The 25356-nt window shown below is 44.2% G+C and overlaps 2 protein-coding genes, 1 long non-coding RNA gene and 1 pseudogene across 3 annotated transcripts in view; 2 read left to right on the forward strand and 2 right to left on the reverse strand.

Annotated features, from left to right (window-relative positions):
• The window catches only part of MPHOSPH8 (M-phase phosphoprotein 8), a 29231-nt gene extending 9093 nt beyond the window's left edge, over window positions 1–20138 (reverse strand). Inside the window, exons 1-6 of the mRNA XM_011375488.2 lie at window positions 19828–20138; window positions 11915–12070; window positions 6009–6800; window positions 4928–5027; window positions 3216–3473; window positions 61–193 (exon numbers count right to left, since the gene is read on the reverse strand). Of these exons, the coding sequence (XP_011373790.1) occupies window positions 61–193; window positions 3216–3473; window positions 4928–5027; window positions 6009–6800; window positions 11915–12070; window positions 19828–20052 (1664 nt within the window). The 5' untranslated portion in view covers window positions 20053–20138. The remainder of the gene's footprint in view (window positions 1–60; window positions 194–3215; window positions 3474–4927; window positions 5028–6008; window positions 6801–11914; window positions 12071–19827) is intronic.
• On the forward strand, window positions 13388–13503 carry LOC111729635 (annotated as a pseudogene).
• A 293-nt stretch (window positions 20139–20431) lies between the features above and the next one.
• On the forward strand, window positions 20432–21555 carry LOC111729623. Its single transcript, XR_002776304.1, has 2 exons — window positions 20432–20723; window positions 21074–21555. It is a non-coding gene; the product is annotated as an uncharacterized LOC111729623 (long non-coding RNA).
• A 2081-nt stretch (window positions 21556–23636) lies between these two features.
• PARP4 (poly(ADP-ribose) polymerase family member 4) overlaps window positions 23637–25356 on the reverse strand; it is a 67409-nt gene continuing 65689 nt past the window's right edge. The window contains exon 35 of the mRNA XM_011375489.2: window positions 23637–24025. Coding sequence (XP_011373791.1) covers window positions 23830–24025 — 196 coding nt within the window. The 3' untranslated portion in view covers window positions 23637–23829. The remainder of the gene's footprint in view (window positions 24026–25356) is intronic.

Consider the following 25356-nt stretch of genomic DNA (forward strand, 5'->3'; position numbering starts at 1 on the left):
AGACGATAAATTAAATGTTCTGTACGCAGTCATGGAAAGGATCGCCACACCCCCCCATACTACTCACTGCTCGGAACTGCATCTGCTGGAGTGAAAGTCTCATCTTCCCCAGCAAGATGCTTCTGAAAATCCTCCAGTCTCATCCACTCCAGCTGGAGGTCCATGCCCAAACTCAGAACCTGCTGCTTGCCGTCTGGAACACAGAAGAGCCTTAACATTTTTCTGGATACAGAGAAACACAGTGCTGCTTTATTCAATTTGTGGTGTCTTAACCAACACTTTACAAACACCTTTAACACGTGTCCTTGTGTAGCGGAGTCTTTAATGACACTTCTGAATTTCTTTGGGAAGTGACATGAACTATCCATATTTAGAAGTCACGGTGCTTCACAGGCACAGAGATTAAGAGATGACCCACTAACTGTAAACGGTGAGGTCCGAATATGAGGGCACAGCCAAGGAGCTCAAAGGGAGAGAGAGGTCAGTGAGGGGACTCGCTGGCATTCCACCGTCTGGCCACCCTTCCTGCATACACTGCTTGCAGTCATTTGTGTAGGTAACTTCATTCGCAATGTGTAAACCAGTCCTGTGGACCCAGTCCAGACTCAGCCCCACCCCTCCTCCAGGAAGCCCTCTCTGCCGAGTCCCTGACTGCCCACTGCGCCCATCGTAAAACTAGTGCCAGCCTCCGCCCACATGTCCGACCCATGTGCTCACTCCCTACCGGCAGTGCAGAGTGGCTGGGCTGAACTCACATGGGAGTCAGTCACAGTGACTTCAAAGCACAGACATTTGATGATGGCAGTTAAAGGACTTTCATTTAAAACCAATTCCTGAAACTACAGATGCCAGGCAGTTAACCTTGCTACAGAAATGGAGTTTATAAAAGACGCGCACCATACAAAGTTTTCCCCAAACTCCCAATTGTGACCAGCACTGCTCTGCTGCCTAGAGCATGGGGACAGTTCAATCTCAGGTCCATGGTGGCTGTGAGTTTTGGGGAAGTTACAGAAAACTGCTGCTGCCATTCTCTGAATACAGCAGTGGTGACAGTAAAGGCAGCTAACAGAGTAAGTCACATGCAGAAGGCATACCGTTCACAGTAGCTGTGAGGGGACACATCACAGACCAGGAGCCACTCGCAGCAGTGGGAAGCAGGACAGAGGTCACACGAGGAGGGAACACGGTCTAGGAGACAGGGCTGAGTAACCATCTGCAGAGCTGCCTACCAAGAGCTCACCATGGACCTGCGTGGCCACTTGTCACCTGTCCTGTTTTTGGGTCCGAAGGGCTGACTCCGTGTGCTGAGCACAAGACTTGCTATAGCGCAGAGGCCTCTGAGACGAAGCGGGTGCCCAGAGGACAGCTGGTCTCATGGGGGCAGCCCGTCCACACAGGCAGGCACCACACAGCCCAGCACTCGGGAACCCCGGCCATGGACCCTCTGCAGTGACAGCTGGGCTGTCCTAAAGGGACTGTGGGACGCTAAGGGGTGGGTGACCATGACTAAGCCCGGCTGGGATGGCGCACTGCCCCTGACACGTAGTAACCGGCTAATGCAGCGACAAACAGCATGTCCTGTGTGCACTAATCAATGCCCAAGGCAACTGCCATCTTCCAAGTCCCCAACCAGTGATAAACTGGCACGTGCATGCCTGTGTTTGTGTGTCCCTGAGTCTAGCCTTCCCTGTCACCATGCCAACCAGACTGCCAGCACTAGAGGCCTGGAGAAGGTGTGTGCCACCTACAGAGCCTGGTGATCAGACGAGGGTCGGGGTCAGAGGTCAGAGGTCAGAATGCACCAGATTGGGGAAGAGCGTGACACTGGGTGGAGGTCCCAGCTCCTCATAACCCGCAGGCACGGGGTGGGAGGAGGAAGAAGGGGTGTAGAGAGCAAGCTGACTGGGGAACCCTGGCAGCCAGTGGCACCGCTGTACCGGCCCAGGCTCCATGTGTTCCAGCTAGTGGCCCTGCTGCCCATGTGACAGACTGCGGACTGCCAAGGTACCTAATGCCACACAATACAGGAGTCACGGAGACGCCCCTGCCCCAACTCGCCCTGTGCGCCACGGTGCTGTGCTGCTGACGGCACGGAGCTGTCGCTGGCACCCCAGTGAGGGGAACCACAGTCTCCACAGGGGTCCCGCTGTCCTGCCATACCTGGACCTGTGGGGACACCCTGCACCCGAGGACCGGAGAGGGCAGTGGATCCCAGCCAGCCCAGGCTCCCAAGGCTGCCAGGTGGCACGTCTGCTTCCCCCTGGGTGACTACCTGCCGCCTGTCCCCTCTACTCCCTTGAAGGATGTCACAGCACATACAGAAGCTCCAAGTGAACCCCCAGCCAGTCCTTGCTGAGTACTGAAATGTCCCTAATGAGAAAACTGTCCTCCGAAATAGGATGGCCTTAGACATCGTCACTGCCTCAAAAGGGGGCTCCTGAGCCATTACCCAAACAGAATGTGTTCCTACGCGACGAGTCTGCTCACGTGTCACCTTCATTCATGCACACAAGGATACAGTGAACGCCGAGTGAACCCACGCCAAGCCCAGAAGAGTTGACACGTCACTAGTCCAGCCCTCGGGGCTCCTGGCAGGGAGAGTCGTTACTGATTTGGGGAACCATCACCTTAACCTGGGATCCCTCTTGCGTGGCCTGCACCACGGGTTGCGAAGCATTTAGTGATTCCCTTCACCTGCTCCCCCAGACCAGCCTCGTGTTTGCCACGCCCCCGTGTGAGTCCACGCGTGCACTCCGTCCCACAGCTGGTGTGCCCTGCGCTCCACACACCACCCTCCCTCCTTCGCAGCCGATCCCAGCACACCCGAGAGAGATACACCGTCTGATTTAGGACGTGCCATTTACCGCAAAGTTAAAAGGCCGGAACACAGTCAGTCTGCATTTGATAATTTTCTGAAAGAAATCTAGTAAGATACCCAATCGGGCTACTTGACAAGTGTGGGAAAGGTACAAAACTGGAAAGCGTTATAATTTCTAAATGTTCTGAGCACAGGACTCAGAAAATATTTGTGATCAATTCAGAAATCACAGAATTCCTAAGTTTTCAACAGAAAAGTGAACTTATTCAGGAGACAAAATCTCCAATGCCACTACTTTCTGATCTTGAGATCAGAATGGTGGTAGGAGAGATGGATGAGGAGGCTGAAATGACATGGTTCATCACCCTGAAACACTGTAGTGATCAGACACACTCACCGCAATTCTCGTCTGCTTGGTATCCGCTGTCTGCCACTTCCTGATCGCCCTCTGCGGCGATGTATGCCCAGGTGTCAGTCTCATCTCTCGTATTTCTCCTTTCTTTAAGTTCCTGCTTGTTTTCCTTGTTTTTGTGATCTTCTGCGATTTTATAATCCACTGGTATTTCTTCTCTTTTCTGATTATTCTCAGAAAAATCATTTTTTTCTTCTGGAGTTAATTTAAAGAAGTCAAACGCGTTTCTGATTTCCTTAAATGCTAGTGAAAAAAAATTGATAATAGGAGTCAAATTTCTGCTGTAATCAAAAATCTGGGTTCGTGTTAAAGAAACATGTACTTTCCTTAAGGAAGTTATGGTTCATAAATACAATGAAATAAATTGTACCGCTGTATGAAATCCTACCATTTACAATGACATGAATGGACCTAAAGGTTATGCTGAGTGAAGTAAGTTAGAGAAAGATATATACCATTTCACTTATATGCAGAATCTAAGGAACAAAAATAACTAACTAAAAAACAGACCCACAAATATAGTTTGATAAGGGCCTGCTGAGGACAACAGCTACGGTGGTATCCTGAAGCTAACCTGGTACAAAGGTAACTTATGGTGGCAAGTGGGGGGAATGGAGGGTGCCATGCCAGCTCATTGTCTGTGCACCTGGGAAAACCCACTCAACTTTTAACTAAAGCCAAAAGCGAAAAAGACTGGCAAAGCACGAGGTCTGCCATAAACCCCAAAAGGGGCAGAGCAGAACGAAGGGGCAAGACCCCACCGTAAACTCCGCAAGCAGAGTAGCTCAGTTCTACTAGCAGGGGACATTGAAAACCAGACCTTGGTCGTGCCCTTCCGATGGAATGGAACGAAGGTGGAGGAGGACTACACAGACACAATAAAAATGTACCTGAAGTTGACGCACAAGACAGTAGAGAGAAGAAAAAGTTAACCAGTTAAACAATATTTTGAATCTCCTCTCCTGTCACTCTTTGAATAGTAGATGCTTTAAACTGTTGTATTACTTTACACACTTAGTCTTTAAATTGCACTCGCTTTATGCACGACCCACCCAGACGATGGCCTCCACCTCCCTGCCACTCACTCCTGGGTTCCAGCCAAGGCACAGAGCCGCGTCTCCTTCTGATGCCATTTCAGTCACACACAGCTTTTGGAAGAAAACCCGAGGACTGTCTTAGGATGTGTGAACTAACGGATCCACTGGGGCTTATTCGAACACCGCGGCGGGAGATGTCTGATGAAGCACCTCGTTCCAGTACCGCGCGTTACGGTCCTCAGTTACGGTGCCTCGTGACGTGACCCAAAGCGCACAGTCAACACGGCGTTTACGCAAACGACACGAGGCTAAATACAACAGCCACATTAAACAGCAGTTTCATGCAGCATCCACTATACAGGAGACATTTAGTTTTCTGCCGTAGTTAACGTCCTGTTTCTGTAAGTCTAACGAATTCCGTCATCATACTCAAAAAGAGAAAAGGCGAAGAGAAGGGAAAAATGACTGCTAGAAACAACACAAACTGTTATATAATAACCTACGGAAATGGGTTCAACTGAAGGAGCGTAAGGTTCTAAACTGCCCAGGGAAGAGAGTTTCCCAGTTCTGTGACACTGCAGGTTAGGGACGAGACAGCCACAAGTGAACTGAACCCCTTGTATAAAGGTGGCAAAGATAAAGGTCAGAGTTCGCACTCACTCTTCAATCCCTTTGGCTCCCTGCGGCCTTTTTCTTCCTTGTCCAAATCATGCTTTCTCTGGTATTTTTCTTTGGGTTCATTTTTTTTGGTCTCTTTCTCCTGAAAGAAACACATGTAAGACCCAAAACAGGTACAGATAAGAACTGATACCAAACATCTGAAAACTGGAAACACAGGTTCCTGGCCACTGTGACGCAATCTTGTTTCACATCTGCTGCTTTGTCAGTTGACGTCACCTCTTACCCACGGCATTTACAAAACAGTAAATTCAAAACCAACGCTGGTTTCCTCAGGTTTCTCTTAGTAATTTTATTATTAAGAATAAAGAAAATTCCGAAAACTTCACCTTGCAGTCCTACCACCAAACGTGGCTATTTTTATTTCTGCACACACTGCCTCCTGATCTTTATCATTTTGCACAGATAACTGTTTAAAATTCACTTTTATTTATACTGCACATTTTTACATGGCTGTGTTCTTAAGTACGTATAGTTTCTTCACCATAAAATTTTGTAAACTCTTGTAATTTTACTACATTAACCCCATAATTAGTATTTCTATGGCTATGTAATATTTCCCAAGTAGATACAATTTCTTAGCCACTTCCCTCATGGCGAGGCTGGTATTAATTTTAGGAAACACTGCCCTAAATATCTTTGTATACACAGCTCTTTCTCCTTTAAAATGATTTCCTTAAGATAAATCCACAAAACTAGGAATAATGGATAAAAAAATTGTTTTTATAGCCCCTGAAAAATACTGCATGTGTGAATACTTTCATAATGTAGAAAATACTTCGTTTGAAAAGCTATATAAAGGAATTTTTGTATTTCTGTAACAACTAAAAGGCCTAGGAGGTTAGTGTGCTGCGTGTACTCTCATCTAAGTAAAACGCGGTGTCTTAAGACTGTGGGGGACGATGCGAAGCGTGTGAGCTGGGGACACGCCAAGCCCACAGTGACGCCGCGGTCACGAAAGAACACGGCGTGGCATTCCCTGCGCAGAGGGACGCTGGCTGGCCGGGCCATCTCCGGCCGCATACTCGCGTCCCCATACTCACGTCCCCACCCGCGTACTCACGTCCTCGGCTGAGCTGCCCGCCCGCCAGCTCCTGGGCGCCTCGGCCTCCACGCTCCGGCTGCGCTCCTGGCCGCGGGGTGTCTTGCACGTGTGTCGCCGGCCAGGGCACTGGCCGTTCTCCGGGCCTGCACGGCCCCGTGGCTCCTCAGCCCTGCGGGGCCTCTTCTTGGCCCCCTTCCCCCTGCTGTTGCCCTCCTCCTCCATGCTGCCCGCATCGTCCCGCGGGCTCTCTGACACAGCGTCCGGCCCCGCGTCCAGCCCGGCTTTCTCCTTCGCGCCTCTAGCCCTCGGTTTCTCCTCTCGGTTGGAAGGCTGGGACTCATCATTGTCCCCCTCCTGGGAAGAGGGCTCGTTAAGTACACTTGATTCCAAGTCCAACTGAGAGTCCGCACCCCTCTCTTTCTTTGTTTTTCTGTTTTCTTTGGAATCTTCTCTTATTTTAGCCTTTGAATCTCTTACTTCGCCCTTTTTAACTTTCTTCAATTCCTTGGCTTCTTTTACGTCATCTTTTTTGGGCTTCTTGGGTTCCTTTGGTTCTTCTTTGGCTTCCGAGATCCTCTTCTTTGTCCTCAGATCGAACCCCGAGCTCTCCGGGGTGCTCTCCAGGTCCAGCCTGGCCCGCTCTCGGAGCTTCCCGGTCTTGGCCTTCTTCTTCTTCCCCGCATCTGGGCTCGGCTCTTCTCGCTGCCTTAACTTTTTCTTTTTCTTCTTTGGAGAAGTATCTTCCTTTGTCTCACTTTGCTGATCGCTATCAGAGTTCGCCTCAAATATGTCATTACTTAAAGAGAGTCTCTACAAAACAGAAAAGATTTAAATGCCCATTAACATAGTAATTTAAAAGGTTTAGAAAAGTAGCACTAAGAAATCCAGTAGAAATGTTTTTCTCAAGTGGTTTCTCAACTCCTTAAAATCACTCACCTAAGCGGAAGTGGTATACTATCACTTTGATCTAACAAATAGGCCTGGGGAGTGGCGATAAACCTCAGTTTCGAAAAGCAGATAAACACAGCTGCTGAAGGCCCCAAACTATGGCAGACATGAATGGTCTTGTGTACCGGTGGGTAGCTGTTCATTTGAACTTCCAAAATTTGCAAAAACACCAAGAAAGTAATTTGTATAATAGAACTTTCTTGGTTGTCAAAAAAGTAGTTACCAATCCAAACACAAGGGTATTTAAAAAAAACTCTGGGTCCCCAAATGTCCTTAAACTTGCTATTACATTTCACTGTTTATGTGGAATGAGCAGAGGCAGCACCCAAACCTCAACCCCGCCACCGGTCTGTTACCGACGGCGACCGTGTGCCGGGCAGGGGTGTGGGGGCCAACCCCGCAGATACAAACCCCCACGGCTGCTCAAGTCCTGCATGTCAAAGGGGCGAGACCACCACATACAAGTGCCCTCCACGCCTGCGGACTGCCAAAGCTGAGTCCGGCTGGCTGTGTGTTTACTGGAAAATATGTGCATGGAAGTGGACCTGTGAAGTTCAAACTCGTGCTGTCTGGGGCCAAGCGAACGTGAGTTAGACAAGGAGGGAGAGGGAAGGCAGGGAGGAAAGAGGCGCTTAGTTAGCAAATAAACCAACCTGCTTATCAAACTGATAATATAACCACAGAGAAGAGAAACAAAAGAATCCAAGTAAATTTAACACTAAATACACCCAGGGAACCTACTGCAAGTAAAGAAACATGCGAATAACTGCAGAACTTACCGCAGAATGGAGAAGAATGGGGATGGCAAACCTGACGCTGATCTCTAATCACTGCAGCAGTGCACCAGCAATGTCCCCTGCTCTGCTTGCTGGTTGTTATAACTGTCACCACAACAGTTGGCAGAGTCCCCTGTAAGCGCCTGATCCTTCTAATGCCCCACCCCCCACCATAGTCATCTGTGAAGTGTTCCAGTGCTGGCTCCTAAGCAGATAACTGCAAGAGAAGACTTTTCTCTGGCCACCAAGACTGTTCCCCAAGGTAGTTCGTTACCATCTGTGGGTTTTACACAGACAATGGGTTGCTTCAGCCGGGAGTAAATGTAGCAGTTTGATTTTAGGCATCAGAATACTATGTTTCAAATGAATCCATCTGGGGATCCTTGGCCAGATTCAATGAAGTCAAGACATTAAAAGATTAGCTGCCACTTGATGAACAGTTATTGTCTGCCATCAAATAACAGGTATTAGGTGACGGAAAGGAATGTGTTAACTTTAAAAGTAACTATAATCACAACAGAGACTTAAGTCCCCATACCCGAGTCTGAACACTTCCCGTGTGCTAGCAACCTGTCTTCTTACTCATTTTAATAGTCTGACATATTATTTATAACCCCAATCAGGACAACTCTGAAAATGAAACGGCTCTATTAATAACAATACCAAGGCAACAGGTGTGAACTGGGGCTGACCCAGGCAATTCATGTCACTCTGCTTATGTGACCCCCGTCCTCGGGAACACGAGGGCATGACAAAGCGGTGACGCATGTGTGGAGTGCACAGTATATGCCCCAGGCCACCTCTCCCCAGGTGACTGCCTGTGGAAATCATGAGGGCTTCCCAGCGCAGCACCCCCGCCAGGCTCTTCCGGAAGTGCACCCCTGCACTCACAGAGCCCCTACCGCCTTTGAGAACCGCTGTGACTGAAAGAAGAGATGTCACTAGAAATTAGTTTCTTGCATGACATTAGCAATTCTCAGGAAGACAATTCCAAAAGAAAAATTTTAAATCATTTTGGGCCACGGCACTATTGGAACAAATTTACTTTATAAAATGTACACTCTTAAAAATGTTTATTTGGATGGGCAAATTCTAATTCATTTTACATTAAAAGGGTGTATGTAGTTATTATTCTATAGCCACACTTTAAACAAACACAAGTATTTCAAAAAAGCTACCCTACACCCCGTCAAAGCGATCTTTGAATCTTAAAGGTGAACTTATCTCTTTACTGAGCAGTAGACGACAGGCGACTGTTTCCTGATTTTTTAAAAAACATATTTGTTTACTGATCAAAAGATACACTGATAAAAAAAATTATTATTATATTTTTAAAAAGCAGAAGGCAAAATCCTTGGTATATGGTACTGCCCTTAAAAAATAAAAATCATATATGTACAGCTTGCCAAGGCACCTGAAGATCGAAGGCCAGATTTTACCAATCTCTCTGTAACTGGCCATATAAAGGTCTGGCCCACATACGAAGTTCTATATTTACCAGAAAAAAAGCTTTGCCTAAACAAGGAAAAAAAAAAAAAACCCAGGAAGGTAAAAACAGTAAAAATGTTGCTGTAACAGTACAGTGGAAACTCGCCTGTGTCATATGTCAGCCGTCACGTGCAAGGCAGGCCAGTGGCTGCCTTATTTGTACATTTTCAGTCCATTAAAAATGAAGGAAGGACTGGACCATATTGCACATAATGAATGTTAAAAAGCACCTCAATTTTATTTTTAGTTTGAAACACCTGAAGATCAGCATAAAGATAAAAGGGTATCCATACTCTAAATAATAAAAAGTATTTTAATGAACAAATACTATTTCTGCATCATGTATATTTTCTAGTAAATGATATTAACAACCATTTTGGGATTATTTTAGAAACCGTTTCTAACTTATGGTGTTAAGTCCTAAGCAAGCAGTGTTCCCAGAATTAAGAAGAAAAAGTAAAAAATCAAATATTCTTACAGATGCTACATAGTAAAATCTCTCTAAGACAAAAACTTTGGTGATGGGGAAATATCACGATTTTCATAGGCAGCACACATGCTGCTTGTATGAACGCAAAGAAAGGAACAAAGCAGTTTTCTCCTACTCTCTCTCTCTCTATTGTCAAAGAATCACAAGAGCCTTTGAATTTCAAAACTTCTTTTGCTAAGGGGGAAGCAGGTCAGCGACTAGTGGTATTTCTGCCACATTTCTGTCCACTGACACCACCTCAGTGATTAGGCCAAAAAGTTACAGAAACATAACGAGAGAATGCATGAGAAAGCTAACTTGATACAGGTAATGGAGATTTTGGTCTTATGAAGATCTGAAATGTTATTAGGACCTGCAATTTTAAATTATTTATGAAATAGTGAGGGTAGCTTATAAAAAGAGAGTTTAAAGTGGGGAAGTATCTTTCTAAAATTAGGATAAGGATTTTTAAGTTTAAGAGTATGCCTCAAGCACACCAGTCATCATCACTAATTTTAAATCAAGAGAGTTGCAAGATGCGTTTAACTGGAGGCTTGATAAAGTGAAATAAAGGGGTAATGAAACCAGAGTTCTTCAAGACTTTTTGGGAGAAGTTTCAGCAAACTTATCTGACTAACAAGACAGGAAAGTAAGAAATTGAGAAATACATACACCTTAGGAAGACTTCAATCACAGAGTCTAAATTTTGAGAGTAATATGAACCAATCACTGAGTAAAACTTGTGCATTTGTGTTTGTGGGAGCATTTTTAGGGAAAGAAACAGGGAAGGAGTAGGCATCCATTCTAGAAAAGTAAAATATAACTATAGCAAAAATTTTTAGGGAAAAACATCTACTATTACCTGAACTCATTTTGTGAAGGGTTTCCTTTGCAAAAACTTTTAAAGTGCCAAGCATTTTGCTTAGTAATTTAAAAACCATATTTATTAAAGGCCCTGCCACAGTAACATAATTTTTAAGAACTCGTAATTCACTCCTCTCAGTGTAAATCAAGCTACAGCCCAAACCAAAAGGCGACCCTCCACAGCACAGTGGCCGGCTGGGCCCCCACTGCCCGCTGGGAGCTCGGCTGCACCTGTCCACACGAAGCGCTGACCCAGCGCCAGGCACGTCCACGGCACCAGAGCTCCAGAAACAGAAGCCGTCTCTGTCACTGCTGCTGCTGCTGCTGCTACCACCACACACAGCAAAAACTGGGTCGAAACGCTGGTTTGGTCATTTGAAAAAATACTATTTTTAAAAGTGTGGCTGAAATTCAAATTGCAGAGAGAGAAAGGATCAACATTCAGCCCTTAAAAACTTAGATAAGAAAATGTTTCTTGTGAGAAATTTTCACTTTGTAAAATTTTCACTATATTCTAAGTTCAAGAACCTCTGCCAGTATTAAAAATTATCTCTAATGAAAAAAAAAAAAAAAGAGCTGGTTCCATTTATATAGATGTTATAAATGAAATTTACATTGTAAAGTAAAATGGGAAATTCTTCCAAGATTAATAAATATAGCCAATTATTTGTGGAACATGAGAATCAAGGATAAAACATGGACAAGTCCATAGGAGAAAAGCCTGCGTTGCTTTTAACATCATCTCTCTCTCTAGCCCGTCAAACCTTCTTCCAAAGTGACGGACGCTTAACCTGCCCGAAGTCCTGCCGTCCCGTCCCGTCCCGTCCCGTCCCTCTGTCCCTCTGTCCCTCTTCACCATGAGGAAGAGCTACCAACTGCAACCAAGCAGCTAAAGACTGAGGTGGGTACAGAAGAAGAAAAAAAGACCTGGATAACCAGACCTGTAAATAACCGAAATGCTATGAAAATCTGTTAACAATGTAGATTAAATATGAAAGCATGCATTATGTCTGTAGTAATAATGTGAATGGCACACAAAATTTTCCTCAGGTATACAAAAACGAAGACGCTTATTACATCACGGACAAGGGGTCAACATGTCTCCCCTCCCCAACTTTCGTCTTACCCTTAACTTAAAGGGGGAATAGTCACTAACACATCCAAACCATACTTGTCTGTCAACTGCAGTCATAGATTGGCTACAGAAGGTTTGGCAAAACTCAACGAAGTATCTTGAGAACTAATTGGCAGTACAGAATGTGCAACAGGAATACTGTATGTTTTATTAATAGTTTTGAATTCTTTATTGCAATCTTTATATCAGTAAAATTTACAATAAATTTATTGTACTGAAAAAAATAAGTGATAAAATGCAATACCTGAGTGTCTTTCTTGACTGGTTTAGCTTTGTTATCCACAACTTTCTTCCTAAATTCAAGAAGCACTTCTTTACAGTCCTCCAGGTGGACCTCTGGCTCCCAGGTGTCATCGTCCGACGTGTATCCTTTCCAGCGGACTTTATAAAGTACTTTGCCCTGTTATATAAGTGAAGAAACAGGCAAATAAAGAACATTACTGATGACCAAATTTCCAAAAACATATAATTGCTGACAATATAAGAACAAACTTGAAGCGATGATTAATATCATTATAAAGTACATTCATCTCCTGAAGTGGCTTAAGAAAAAAAATGGGATCACACCAAATGCAGTAGCAACAAAAGCAACAATAAACAAGTGCGACCACATCAAACTAAAAAGCTTCTGCACAGCAAAGGAAACCATCAACGAAATGAAAAGGCAGCCTACTGAACCAAGAAAGTATTTGCAAATCACAAATCTGATAAGGTGCTAATATCCAAAACATATAAAGAATGCATAGAATTCAACAGCAAAAATTTCAAACAATCCAATTAAAAAATGAGCCAAAGATGTAAATAACCATTTTCTAGAGAAGACATACAGATGATCAACAGGTACATGAAAGGTGCTCACCATCACTAATCATCAGGGAGATGCAAATCACACCCACAGTGAGATGTCTCCTCACACCTGTCAGAATGGCCATTATCAAAAAGAGACAAGTGTTGGTGAGGATGTAGAGAAGGAGACTCTCGTGCACTGCTGGTGAGATGTAAACTGGTATGGCCACTTCAATACCAGTGTGACAGTGTGGCGGTCCCCCAAAGAGTTAAAACTGGAACGACCACATGGCCCAGCAATCTCACTAACTTGAAAAGACATCTGCACCCCTAAATTCACTGCAGCATTATCTACAGTAGCCAAGACATGGAAACAACCAAAGTATCCTTCCAGGGATGACTGGATAAAGAACATGTGGTACATATACACAACGGAATACTACTCGGACATCAGAAAGGATGAAATCTTGCCATTTGTGACAACATGGATGGATCTTGAGAGTATCATGCTAAGCAGTCAGACAGAAATGATGAGAACCACGACTTCATTCAAATGTGGCATATAAACAGAGCAACAAACGAACAAACACAACAAACTCACAGACCCAAAGACCCAAAGAACAGTATGGTGGTCACCAGAGGAGAAAGGGGTAGTGAGGATGATGAGGGTAAAGGGGGTCAAATATATGGTGACGGAAGGAGACTAGATGGTGAGCACACAATGCAACATACAGACAACATAGTAGAAAATGATGAACCTGAATCTTAATATAATGTTATTAACCAATGCTACCCCAGTGAAATTAAGTTAAAAAACTAAAACGATAAAATTATTAGAAAACAGGACATGGTTCTATAATGCAGCGGTTAGCACATCTGCTTTACACGCAGAAGGTCCTGGGTTTGTGCCCCAGTGGAGCCATGGTTCATGGTCTACGGCCATGTCACCCTGAACAAGCCCGATGTGTGATCTCGGAAGCTAAGCAAGGTCGGGCCTGGTTAGTACTTGGATGGGAGACCACCTAGGAAGACCAGGTGCTGTAGGCATAAATAATAATAATAAAAAGCTTAAAAATTAGAAAACATAAGGATAAATTTTCAGGACCTGGGATTTGACGGTGGATTCTAGGATATAACACCAACAACACAAACTAAAAATAGAGAAAAAGAGTATCACAGGACCAAAAACGTATGCATCAAAGGACATCAACAGAGTGAAAAGGGAACCCACAGAATTGGAGAAAATATTTGCAAATCAGATCTGATAAGGGACTAATATCCAGAATGCAAAAATGACCCCCACAACTTAAACAAACAAACAAATAAGACAAATAACCCACTTAAAAATGAGTAAAGGACTTGAACAGACATTTCTCCAAAGGAGACACACGAATGGCCCAGTAAGCACATGAAAAGATGCTCAGCATCGTCAGTCCTTAGGGAAATGAAAATCAAAATCATGAGATACCACTTTGCACCTAGGAGAGGAGTATACTAACACACACAACAACAACAACGTGGAAACCAGTAAGTGTTGGTGAGGATGTGGAGATGTTAGAACCTCCTTACCTGGTGCTGGGAACGTAAAATGGTGCAACTGCTGAGGAAAACAGGCAATTCCTCAAAAAGTTAAACAGAATTACCTGATGACCCAGCAGCTCCCCTCCTAGGTAGAGACCCCAAAAGAATTGAAAACGGACTCAAACAGATACCTATATAGTTACGTTCGGTGTAGCATGTTCACTGAGAAGTAGAAACCCAAGTATCCATCAACAGATGAACACACAAAACGTGGCGTATACACTCGAGAGAACGTTATTCAACCTTAAAAGGGGGGGAAACGCTGATACATGCTTCTTCATGGATGAACCTTTAAAACATTAGGCTAGGTGAAATAAGCTGGGCACAGAACACATGCTGTCTGAGTCCAATTACACGAAGTACCTAGAACAGGTAAATTCACTGAGACAGAAAGCAGAGTGGTGGCTCCAGGGGCTGGGGGAGGAAGAACAGGGAATTACTGTCCAATGGGGAGAGATTTCAGTTTGGGAAGAATGGAACGTTCTGGACATGGAGGGTGGTGATGATCACACGACAGTGTGAAGGTACTTAATGCCACTGAGCTGCACACTTAATGGTTAAGATGGCAAATTTTAAGATACATATATATAAAATGCATATGACAATTAAAAAGAATTTAGTTACCTATTGTGCCTTTTGTTCATCTTCTTGCTCATTTTAAGAATTTTTATTTTAAATTCTTTATGGCTATTTGATCTTTGTCATATACAGCCCAAATGTTGGCTTCTCCAGATTTCTGGTTTATTTTTTCTGCTCAATGCGCCATCTCCGTGAGAAGCAAGCACACACTCAGGAAGGTTTCCCGCAAGAACTGCAGAGCACCATCCCAGCCGCCCACCTCAGGCGTGCCTGATTTCATCCAGCCAACCGTAAAGGCCGTCAACTTCCCAAGCCGAGTGCCACCACCGCTCCCTCCCATTTTACTCTTCCATCATTCTGCCAGCTGCAGAAGACAAAGCATTAACACCTAGTAGGACCAGAAACTAAGAAATGATGGCAGAAGAGTAGACTTAGACTCTTAACTTTTAAAGGTAATCCTGAAAACCCTCATAACTTTAAAATAATAATTAAGACTATCAAAACAGTTTTATGGTCAGCTACATAACTGAGTGCGGGGACAGTGATTATATCAGCTGAGAAAGTATGCACATTCTTTTTAGCAAAATCCTGTGCAAAAAGAATACTATTATATGACAACACTGTGTCTATGAAGGTGTAGTTAAAACTGACAATAAACAAAGCCTGGCTGCCGAAGAAGCCTGTATGAATGAGGGGAAAGAAATCTGAGCAGCATGCAGTCTGGCCTAAAACAAAGCAGTGTGCCTGGTAGAAGTATCGTGAGAAGTGTTACATCCTTACAGCGGAGTGCAGGAATATGATATACTCGATAACAGTGCATGCCAACAAATGAGCCTTATTTGTGGGCCATATTATTTTTTATGTGCATAATATTAGTGGTAAATCTGTTACTCAATGTAGCTTTTAAAAAACACTATTTACTTTCAAATAGGCAAGAAAAAAATGTATATAGAGAAAAAAGATAAAGCCAGTATTAACAGCCGGGGGAGCTGGGTAAAGATACAAAGGAGATTCTAGATAATTCTTACAACTTTTCTCATGATTAGAAAAAAAAGGCAGTCAAAACACTAACACCTGTTCGCTTCTACACTGAATGGTTGCAAATGTAATGCCAGCTACCAATTAGATTTGATCTAGTCAGTGAGAAGGAGGGTATGACAACTGTTCTCAAGTGCTAAAGAGCACATCTCAACTCCTGCTCCGGGTTTAACTGACCGGTAATTGATACCAGCCTTCATTTCAGCCGTTGTTTCATTCATTCATTCAACAGATATTGTGACAGGAACCTTTTAAGTCTTATGGATACAGCAGGAAACAAGATGAAATCCCTAAATTATATGTTCTTTTATGAGAGTCCCGTAGATCTAAATATTGCTTGTGACTTTGCCATATAGTAAGAAATTTCATGATAGCCCTAGGACTTATAAACTTATCTTCAAAATTCCGGAACAGTCTATATTTTTGGTAGCCAAGTTTTCTTTTAGCTTAATCAGTGAGCCAAACTGAAAGGCAGCAGATGGCTCCTCCCATCTTCCTAAATCGTGTACACTAATTACAGTTTTTCGTTTAAAAAAATTCAAGGCTGGTGGGTCCAAGTGTGTTATGAACATGAAATTATTTTTTTAAAAAAGCGCAACTGTAATTAAGCATTTCAATGGACTTCAAGTGTGTTAATAATAGAAGTATAAATACCTGGTCTTTATACTACTGCTTTGAACTCAAAAATACCTTGTAAAAAAATGAGTTACAATAATCAATAATACTAAAAATATAAAGTAGAGAATAGCCTCCTATAAATTTTTCTCTAATGTTTGGAAATTAAGCAATATATGTGTGGATAACTTACAGAAATTGGGAAATATGTGTATTTGAATGAAAACGAACATACTACATGATTAATAAGACACATAATTTGAAAAAAAGGCAGAAAAACAATGAACTATGTATCCACTTCAAGATGTTAGAAAAAGACCAGTAAATTAAGAACATAAAGAAAAAGGAGAAACTAATGAAATATAAACCAAACATATAATCTAACATTAAAAAAGGGTAACCTCACAACCAATTTTGGTTTATTTTATGAACACAAAGTTGACTTAATGTTAGAAAATCAACATAATTTACATTAATGGAATAAAGGAAAAAAATGATGTGATTATTTCGCTAAATAAAGAAATTTAGTAAAAATTCAACATCTATTCATAATAAAAGTATTTGGCAATTAGAAATAAAAGGGAATTTCTTTAACCAACAAAGGGTAAATATATAAAAATTGTATTTGTACAAGAATAACAAACAATAAATGAAATTTTAAAAAGACAGTTTACCACTGCATCAAATATATCAAATATACCTAAGAATAAATTTAATAAAAGATGTTCAAGACCTCAACAGATAGCTATAAAATATTATTGAAAGAAATTAAGTTGATCTAAATTTATCCACAGATTCCTGCAAATCCCCCCAAAATCCCGTTTTTAATGCCTGCAAGGAAATTGACAAGTTGATTCTAAAGTTCCAAAGCTTGTTAAACAATAAGAAAGATATGCTCATGAAACCTGACCTCTACATTAAATTACACACAAAATCAAGTGTAAAAATAAAATCTGAAAGGCGACTCAATAGAGGTTCTAGGATAGAGAGAGATTTCTCAAACCATACATAAAAAGCACTCAACATCAAGACAGATTTAGTTTACCAACATTAATCATATGAACTTCTGTTTATCAAAAAGACACAGGAGCAAAAGAGATTTTGCAGTATACCACTAGCGAAGGTTTGACTCTAGACTACAGAAAGGATTCCAACAAATCAATAAAGACAACTCAGGAGAAAAAGGCATTTCATAAAAGACAACAAAATGACCCAGAAATAAGTACATGAAAAGATGCTCATCGGTTTCAACACTGATTACTAATGTAGGATGTACATGAACACTAACAACACTAATTATTAATGTAGGATAAAGAAAAATATAAACTGAAAGTAGGAAATACCATTCTATACCCACCAGTGCTGGCTAACAATAACAAGTGGCTGACAACACCAAGTGGTGTTGGCAGGATGGGAAACAAAAGGAATTCTCATAAACCACTTTCAAAATTTCCACTCAAGACTAAAGACATATGAGTTCTTATGTCTGAACAATTCCACTCCTAGGTGTATATAATCAAGAGAAACCTAAGTGCACAATCCTCCAGGAGGCATAGTCAATAAAATTCAAACGAGCGTTATTCACAGTAGCCAAAAACCGGAAACAACCCAAGACCTATGGACAGTAGGAAAAAAACTGTAATCTAGTCGTACAACCGAATACTATGCAGCACCGAAAACAAAATAAACTACAGCTCCACACAACACAGATTAAATCTCACAAAAAAAGCAGATACATGATACAACTATTGTGAGACTCCATTTAAATGAAGGGAAAAATCAGGTCAAACTAGTGTTGAGGAATACATGCTTATGTGGAAAATTACAAAGGAAAGAAAGAAATCACCATTTAATAATTCAGGATAGTTCCTCTGGGGGATGGAAGGGGACTCAAAAGGATTTCTGGGGGTGGCTGTCTAGTATTTCTTGCCTTGGGTGGGGGTTACACGGGTGTTGGCTTTGATAAGTAAGTTGTACAAGTTAGCTGTATAAGATTTATACACTAAATAAGCGAACCAAGTTTTTATTAAGCAAAAGTGACTCAAATTCAAAATTGAAGCCAAAATCCCCAAGATTCCGTCAGATAATTTATTTTTTTTCTGACCTCTCCCCTTCCCCCCCCACCCCCGCAATTTGCAATGAAGTAAATGAACAGGGCTAATATATAAACTTGGTGTCAATGCTATTTCCCAAGCCACACTCAGTGAGCAGCTGTTTTCAGTCTAACAGAATCCGAATCCCAGACTGTGGCTTAGGAACAGCAGCAATTCCACAGGCTGGCTACTTTAAACACTTAGCACCGCGGTCCCCAACCTTTGTGGCACCAGGGACCGGTGCTATGAGAATCCAATGCCTGAGGATCTGAGGTGGAGTTGAGGCGGTGATGCTGGCGCCGGGGGAGCGGCTGCAAATACAGAGGAAGCTCAGCTGCTTGCGTGCCGCTCACCTCCTGCTGGGCGGCCCGATTCCTTAATGGGCCACAGACATACAGACAGCAGCCCGAGGGATGCGGACCCCGCCTCAAACCACAAACAAAGAGGCAGCGGCCACAGTCCCGGTGCACTAAGAGTGCTCACCTTCTAAATCAGTCATTCACCTGCAAGTCCAAGACCCTGAGAACCAGAACTTTTACTGAACTTGGGTCGCTAAGTCTAACCCTCTTTAACAGCCTTAAACACTTAAGTTTCTTAGTTTCATCCACTTGTGACTAGAGTATAGGCTTTTGGTGCACTACCTACAGAGCTAAGCTTGTAGCAAAAAGCGAATCCTCTTAACTCTAAAAACACCACCCTTCTAACCAAACATGCCCCAAGCACCTGCCCCGCGCCAAGCACCGTGTTACACGCAGGTGATTCAAAACAGGGGAAAACTGGCTCCACCTCTCACCTCGGAGTGTCTTCAAGACACCTGGGGAAATTAGCTATAAAAATGTCCCCACCCTTACCATACGACGACTAACAGTATTGGTGGAAACTGGATTTTACTTATTTACTGACTTACTAGTCTATGTCAGCGAATGTGCGGGCCACAATTCATCTCTATCCTCGGGACCCGACACGGCCCCCAGCACACAGCACGGGACCAGAAAGGGTTTGCAGAACGAATGTTCAAAACAATGAAAATTAACACAAGGTCGCGCTCGATGAACGGGAAACAGAACGAATACGCCGTAAGGAGCTGACCACCGAGTGGGGCGCTCGGCCACCTTACACCAGCGACCCAGCAAACACGAAGCATCACTGCCCGCCGGGGCCACGACGCAGGGGTGAGTGAAACCACCGGCGACCCCGCGGCAGGGACCCGCAAAAGGACCCGCGAGGCGTCAAACGCCGAGGCCGGGCGAGGGAGAGCGCGCTCGGCCTGATCCCCGGGAGCGGGCTGGGAGGGGCAGCGACAGGGGCTCCAGCGTGGCCGCCGCCGGCCGATGCTCAGGGACAGAGGTGGCGAAGCCGGGGTCCGGAGGCCTTTACGTGCAACCGCCCAGCGGAACGGTGTCCCTAGGCGGACGGGCCACCGGCGGGCGCGTCCCAGGCCCCCCGCCCCGCGCCGCTCACGCACCCCCTCAGTCTTCACGTCCAGGATCTTCTCCACCTCGAACACGTCCTCGCCGTCCTCCTCGCTGTCGCCCACGGCCTCCGCTCCTGTCGCGCTCGCGTCCTTCTCCGCGCGCCAGGCTCCAGCTGCCTCGCCGTCACCTTCGGGCGGCTCCCCGTGGCTGGGGGCGCCCAGGACGGGGGCCGCAGCCACGCCTGCCGCCTCCGCCACCGCCGCGAACGCCGCCATGGCCGAGGCTCCGCGAACCGCCAACCGAGAGCGCCTGCGACGCACGGCCCGCACCCCCGCGCTGCGCCCTCGCCCCGTCCGCTCGGGCTGCGTGACGCCGCGGCAGGGGAGCCGCCAATGGCGGGCTCGGGTCCCGGAGCGACACGCGCACCGACCAATCAGGTCGAAGCGGCCCGCCGGAGCCCGCGGGGCCCACAGGAAGTGGGTGGGCGGGCCGAGGGCGGCAGGCGGAAGTGCGGGAGGGGCGGAGCGGGGCCGGCGGGGCCGGCGGGGCGCGGCGGGCGCAGGCTGGGGGCCCCAGTTGGGCAGCGCCGGCGCGCGAGGGAGACAACCTCTGCACGGGGCGCTCCCCACGGGGACGCTAGGAACGGCTCCCGCCGGCCGCCGACACCCAGTGGGCCGGAACTGAGCGACCCGCGGTTCCTGTGTGTGACTGAGACGCGGTTGAAGCGTGTCAACGATCCAAACGCCTCAGTGCTGTTACACTCTAGCGAGTACTGTTTAAAGATAAACCTTTTTAAAATTTTTATTGCCAGACCAAAAACCATTAGTTTTCCAAGTTCTAGTTTTTTTTTTTTTCATTGAAACATCAGAAGACGTGTAAAAAATATTTTCTCCAGATTACGAGTGACAAAGAGCCACCCAAAGTTGCTGGGAAAGTCCACCTCAACGTAAATATTTTTCTCACTTTAAATTGCAAAGTGTTTAGGGCAGCGAGTTTTTTATTTTTGTTTCTTTGAACGGTGGACTTAGAATAACTTTTGAAACTAACTCTTAACAGAATCTGTGAGCCAGCAGGATCCTTGGGGGAGATGACCAGATCCTGAGCTGGCTCACTGGTTTGTTTGGCTTACTAAGTGCAGCCTGCGCACGGTGACGGGACTACAACAAGCATAGTCGGCCAGGCAGGGAGGAAGACGCGCATTTCTAGTAATTAGATGTGCTTTTTAAAAATATTATAACCAAGTAACGTTTATTGATGGGGGAAAGCTTTTTTCTTTTTTTTTCTTCATAATTCCAGCCAATAAATGTGGAAGAGAATCCCAATATTTCGTGAAAATGATTCAGGCAACAAAACTATCAGGTGAGAGATGGATGAGAAACCAGAGGCCAAAGCATCTCTCCACAGAGTAGTTGTCAGTTGCAGGAGAAAGTGTCCTGGTGAAAACCCACTGATCAACGTATTATTAAAAGTGGAACAACCAGGAGGTACAGCTCCTGTGGACAAAATGCTGATCCTTAATGTACTGAGGCTTTTTGATCTAATTTCCAATGGGGGAAAAGAAAAGGAAACAACTGGACAAGTCTAGAAGGTGGACATTCCATAGGACAACTGACCATGTTTCTTAAGCCGACAGCAAAAGAAGAGAGAAGATGGTTCTAAGTTATAAAAACTTGGCAAATATTTTAAATCTTAAATAAGTATATAGGCTTACTGTAAAACTTTTTCAATGAACCCAAAAAATGCAAAATAGAAATAAAATTCCTATTCCTCAAAGGTAAGCAATTTGGAATGAGACATGACAGATTTTTTTATGTAATATACATATAAATACCCACTTATATTTTTTAAATGAGCTCTTGCGTTGTTCTGCCACTGCACCGTATATATGTATGTGTGATATGTGCATACGTGTGTGTCCATTTCTCTGTAGGATGACTTTCTAGATGTGGAATTCCTTTTAGTGACATTTATAGGTCAAGGAAGGTAGTGATTTAAATTTTGATAAATACGATATTGCAAAATTTTATTTTACTACTATATGTTTATGGTAATAATGTAAGGAAATATGTTTGCCCACAGCTCTCTGCTACTGGGTATTTTCAGTCTTTTAAATCTGATGCAGGACAGGGCAAATTTCCCTGAGTTGCTGGGGGGTGACCAAGCCCTGCACCAACAGAAGAGGGTCCTTTGGTGGAGAGCGAAGAAAGAATTCAACACACACGTCAAAGTTAAGAGTCAAAAAGAAAGTTTGTTGGAAAAGGGGTAACACTCCACAGAGCGTGGTCTCCTCTCAGGGGCAGAGAGTGGGAGGGACAGTGCCAGAGACAGAATAAGGCACTGAAGGAACCCTGAGTGTTGGGGGAATTCAGTTTATATGCCATCTTTTAGTTCCCATTTCCTTTGATATGGACATACAGTGGGGAAGGGGAAGGGTATGTAGTGAAAAGGTAATAAGTAGAGTGAGAGGCCTGCTGGCAGCTCCCCAGCCTTTAATCCTTAGGTTCCCCGTGGTTTTAGCCATAGGGAATGACTCTGGGTTCCTGTTCCCCTTCCCAGGGGTAGGCAATGGGTTGTTTAGTAACCAAGAAGAAATATTCTTGTTCTGAAGTCGTCCTCCTGGCCTGGCAGCAGGGCTGATCAGCATATTGCTGTCTCTGATAATGGTTTGATTAACATTTTAATTCTCTTGCCTCCTCCCTACATTAAATCCATTGAGCTAAGCCAAGAAAAGATCATTTATCTTCTGTGATTACATCAACTAAACAGGCAAGGCCAAGACCTGACTGATTTGGCCAATAAAGATGTAACAAGCCAAACTGTCTTAGATTTGGATGCTTTATTTCTTATATACAAACAGCAAGGAGAAGAACAGTCAAAGATGCTACCTCCCCTTGGTCCTTGCCCCATACCCCAAAAGAAGCTGGGTAAGTGCAACATGAGTTGTGGGGCACAGCACTGTCGAGGAGCCAATTCTAGATGCAGCTGGGGATGGGGTATTAGTCTGCAGCTGTGTCCTGTGCCTGGTACCTCATCAGAACAGGGAGGTGACGAGAACTGGTCTCATGACAGCCTCCCAGGGAGACAGGGAGGCGAGTGGGAGAAGAGCTCCTGGCAGCTCCTTGCAAGGCTTCCATCCTTCAGGTGCCAGCAGGATCACAGGCGCTCTGCCAGGACACAGCTGTGGTTTGGGCCCAGGCAATGAGGGCAGGTCACACATCAGGATGCTGGACATCACTTGAGATGAAGGCAGGGCTAGCAGTAGGAAGGAAAATCCTGAACCACACAAATGGGGGGTGGTGCTAGGTGGCTGGCGAATGGCAGCACCAAGGACAGGTAGGACAGCCAAAAGGCTGGATGTCAAAGAAACCGGGATTCTATGGACAGGTGGAGGAGTGATGGCCTAGAGAGGGTGGTGTGGAGGAAGGCGGGCAGTGACCTTATGCCTTTCACAAGAAATAACTCAAAATGGATCACAGACCTAAAGGTAAAATGCAAAACAATAAAACTTTCAGAAGATAACATAGGTGAGAATCTAGAAGACCTGGGGTTTGGTGATGAGATCTGCGACACAACACCGAAAGCAAGGGCCAGGAAGCGTTGCTTGGGACGCCTAGTTTCTCTAAGTAACAAGAAGTGCAGACTAGGACCCACACCGGGAGTATGCATGCTGGGGGCGGGGTCTGGACACAGGCATCCATGCCAGGAGTGCAGACATCGGCCACAGACCCCCTTTCTTCTCCACTTGCTCAGTCCAGCTGGGCCAGCTGTCCCTCAGACTCGTGAAAGGGGAGAAGGCTGAGAGCTTCCAGGACCGCCCCGATGTGTCTCATAATCTCGAAACGTTTAAACACAAAACATCTATAATATTGTAATTTTTATTTTATTACAGCTTGTTAGTTCATTGAGATAACAAATTGTTTCCATTTATTTTAAAGTGACTTATTGCTAGTCAATAAAAATCAGAATTCAATTTCATTATAAGTATCTATTAATATTTGATTATTTTATGGATAGAAGCATGAAAAACGTTTAAAATACAAACTTCATTTGATTCACCCTTGACCGTAATTAAGAACTCTGTGGAGAGGAGAAGTGGTGTTTACAGGCTGGAGTCTCAGTAGCTGTTTAGTGGCAGAATCCCAATCTTTACCCAATTCAAGCCGCTGGCAGATAGATGGATACTGTCCTTCAGTTCTTCTTACCCATTCACTTGCTTTCTTTATTTTCTCAGAAGCCCAGGGAATATCCCTAGATTAAAAAAAAAATGTTTTCATCAATTTCAGGATTTAAATACATATGAAATGTAAAGTGGTACCAAATCTAGCACATTATATCAGACACAATAATTCTGTTAAAAATTAAGATAGTTAATAAAAGCAGTTCTCTTTGGCATTTTATTAAAGTTCTTCTATTAGTCTGACCTGGTGCTTTTAACTGATTCAGTACATTTTTAAGTACATTATACCCATCACTTCCCCACCCCACTGTGTCTCATTGAAGGCATGCTGCCTCCAGAATGACTCAAGCATCTCCGAGCCTTTATATTAAAGTGATTATTGTCACTTTTCCATTCTTCTCCATCTAAATCCTATCTAATCTTCAGGTACAAACTCAATCTTATTTTAAAAGCCAAACCTCTGCTTCTCTCTCCTTTCTACTGTACCAGGGATTCTCAACTCAATTAGTTATTTGTAAAGTACCTGAGAGTCACCCATGAATCTGGCATATATTTAATTCTGAAAATTTGAAAACATCTCTCCATCTTTCTGATTTTTCCCCTGTAAACTGGGAAAGGGTCATCAGGACAGCATGGGGGTTAAGAGCCAGGTTCAAATCCAGTCTCTGCCATCACACTACTGCCTGTGTGATGCGGAGTGGCTTTCACCGGACATTGGGAGCCCGTTTCCTCAGCTGCGATAACACGAGCCTCCGGGGGTTTGCTGTGGGGCCTAGCAGGATGCATGTAAACAGCTCCCGGCACAGAACAGGCGAGCAATACACGTGTGCTCAACGCCCTGACGTGAGCACACCAAATAGCAAGACCTGACTCCCGACAATTATCGGTCTCCTTATACTTACTAACAACTGTCACCAAGCAACAAAACTGAATTTAAATACTCTTACTAATTCAACTGGCCTTCCTTTAATCCAGATGGCCTCTGAGCTTCTGACTGGCCCTCATACCAGCATGAAAATTTTGTTCGTGCACCTCCATGCAAAGTGCTACTGCGTTCGTGTTATGCATATTGTGAAGCAGGAGAAACAAAGGTTTTAAATGTGCAATAAGCAGGAAATGAAAACTACTCAAAACAGTTTTATTTACTAAAGTGCCAAGGAAGCATGTTGCTCTCACAATAACAATAATACAGTAATAGCAACGTGATGGAATATACTTCCTTATTTTTTAAAATCTTGCTTTAATACTTTGTGATTTGTAACACAAAAGTAGGTTCAAAGTTACTACTACTTGTTCTAGTGGCTATCACAATTGGAAAAGGTCTAATGGGATGAAATGCCTCTTTGGTTTCTCCTATTAAATCAAATAGTAACTTTTCAGTCCCATCTACTAATTCCTTGAC

This window comes from Pteropus vampyrus, unplaced genomic scaffold (genome assembly GCF_000151845.1).
Source record: "Pteropus vampyrus isolate Shadow unplaced genomic scaffold, Pvam_2.0 Scaffold272, whole genome shotgun sequence".
NCBI lineage: Eukaryota > Metazoa > Chordata > Mammalia > Chiroptera > Pteropodidae > Pteropus > Pteropus vampyrus.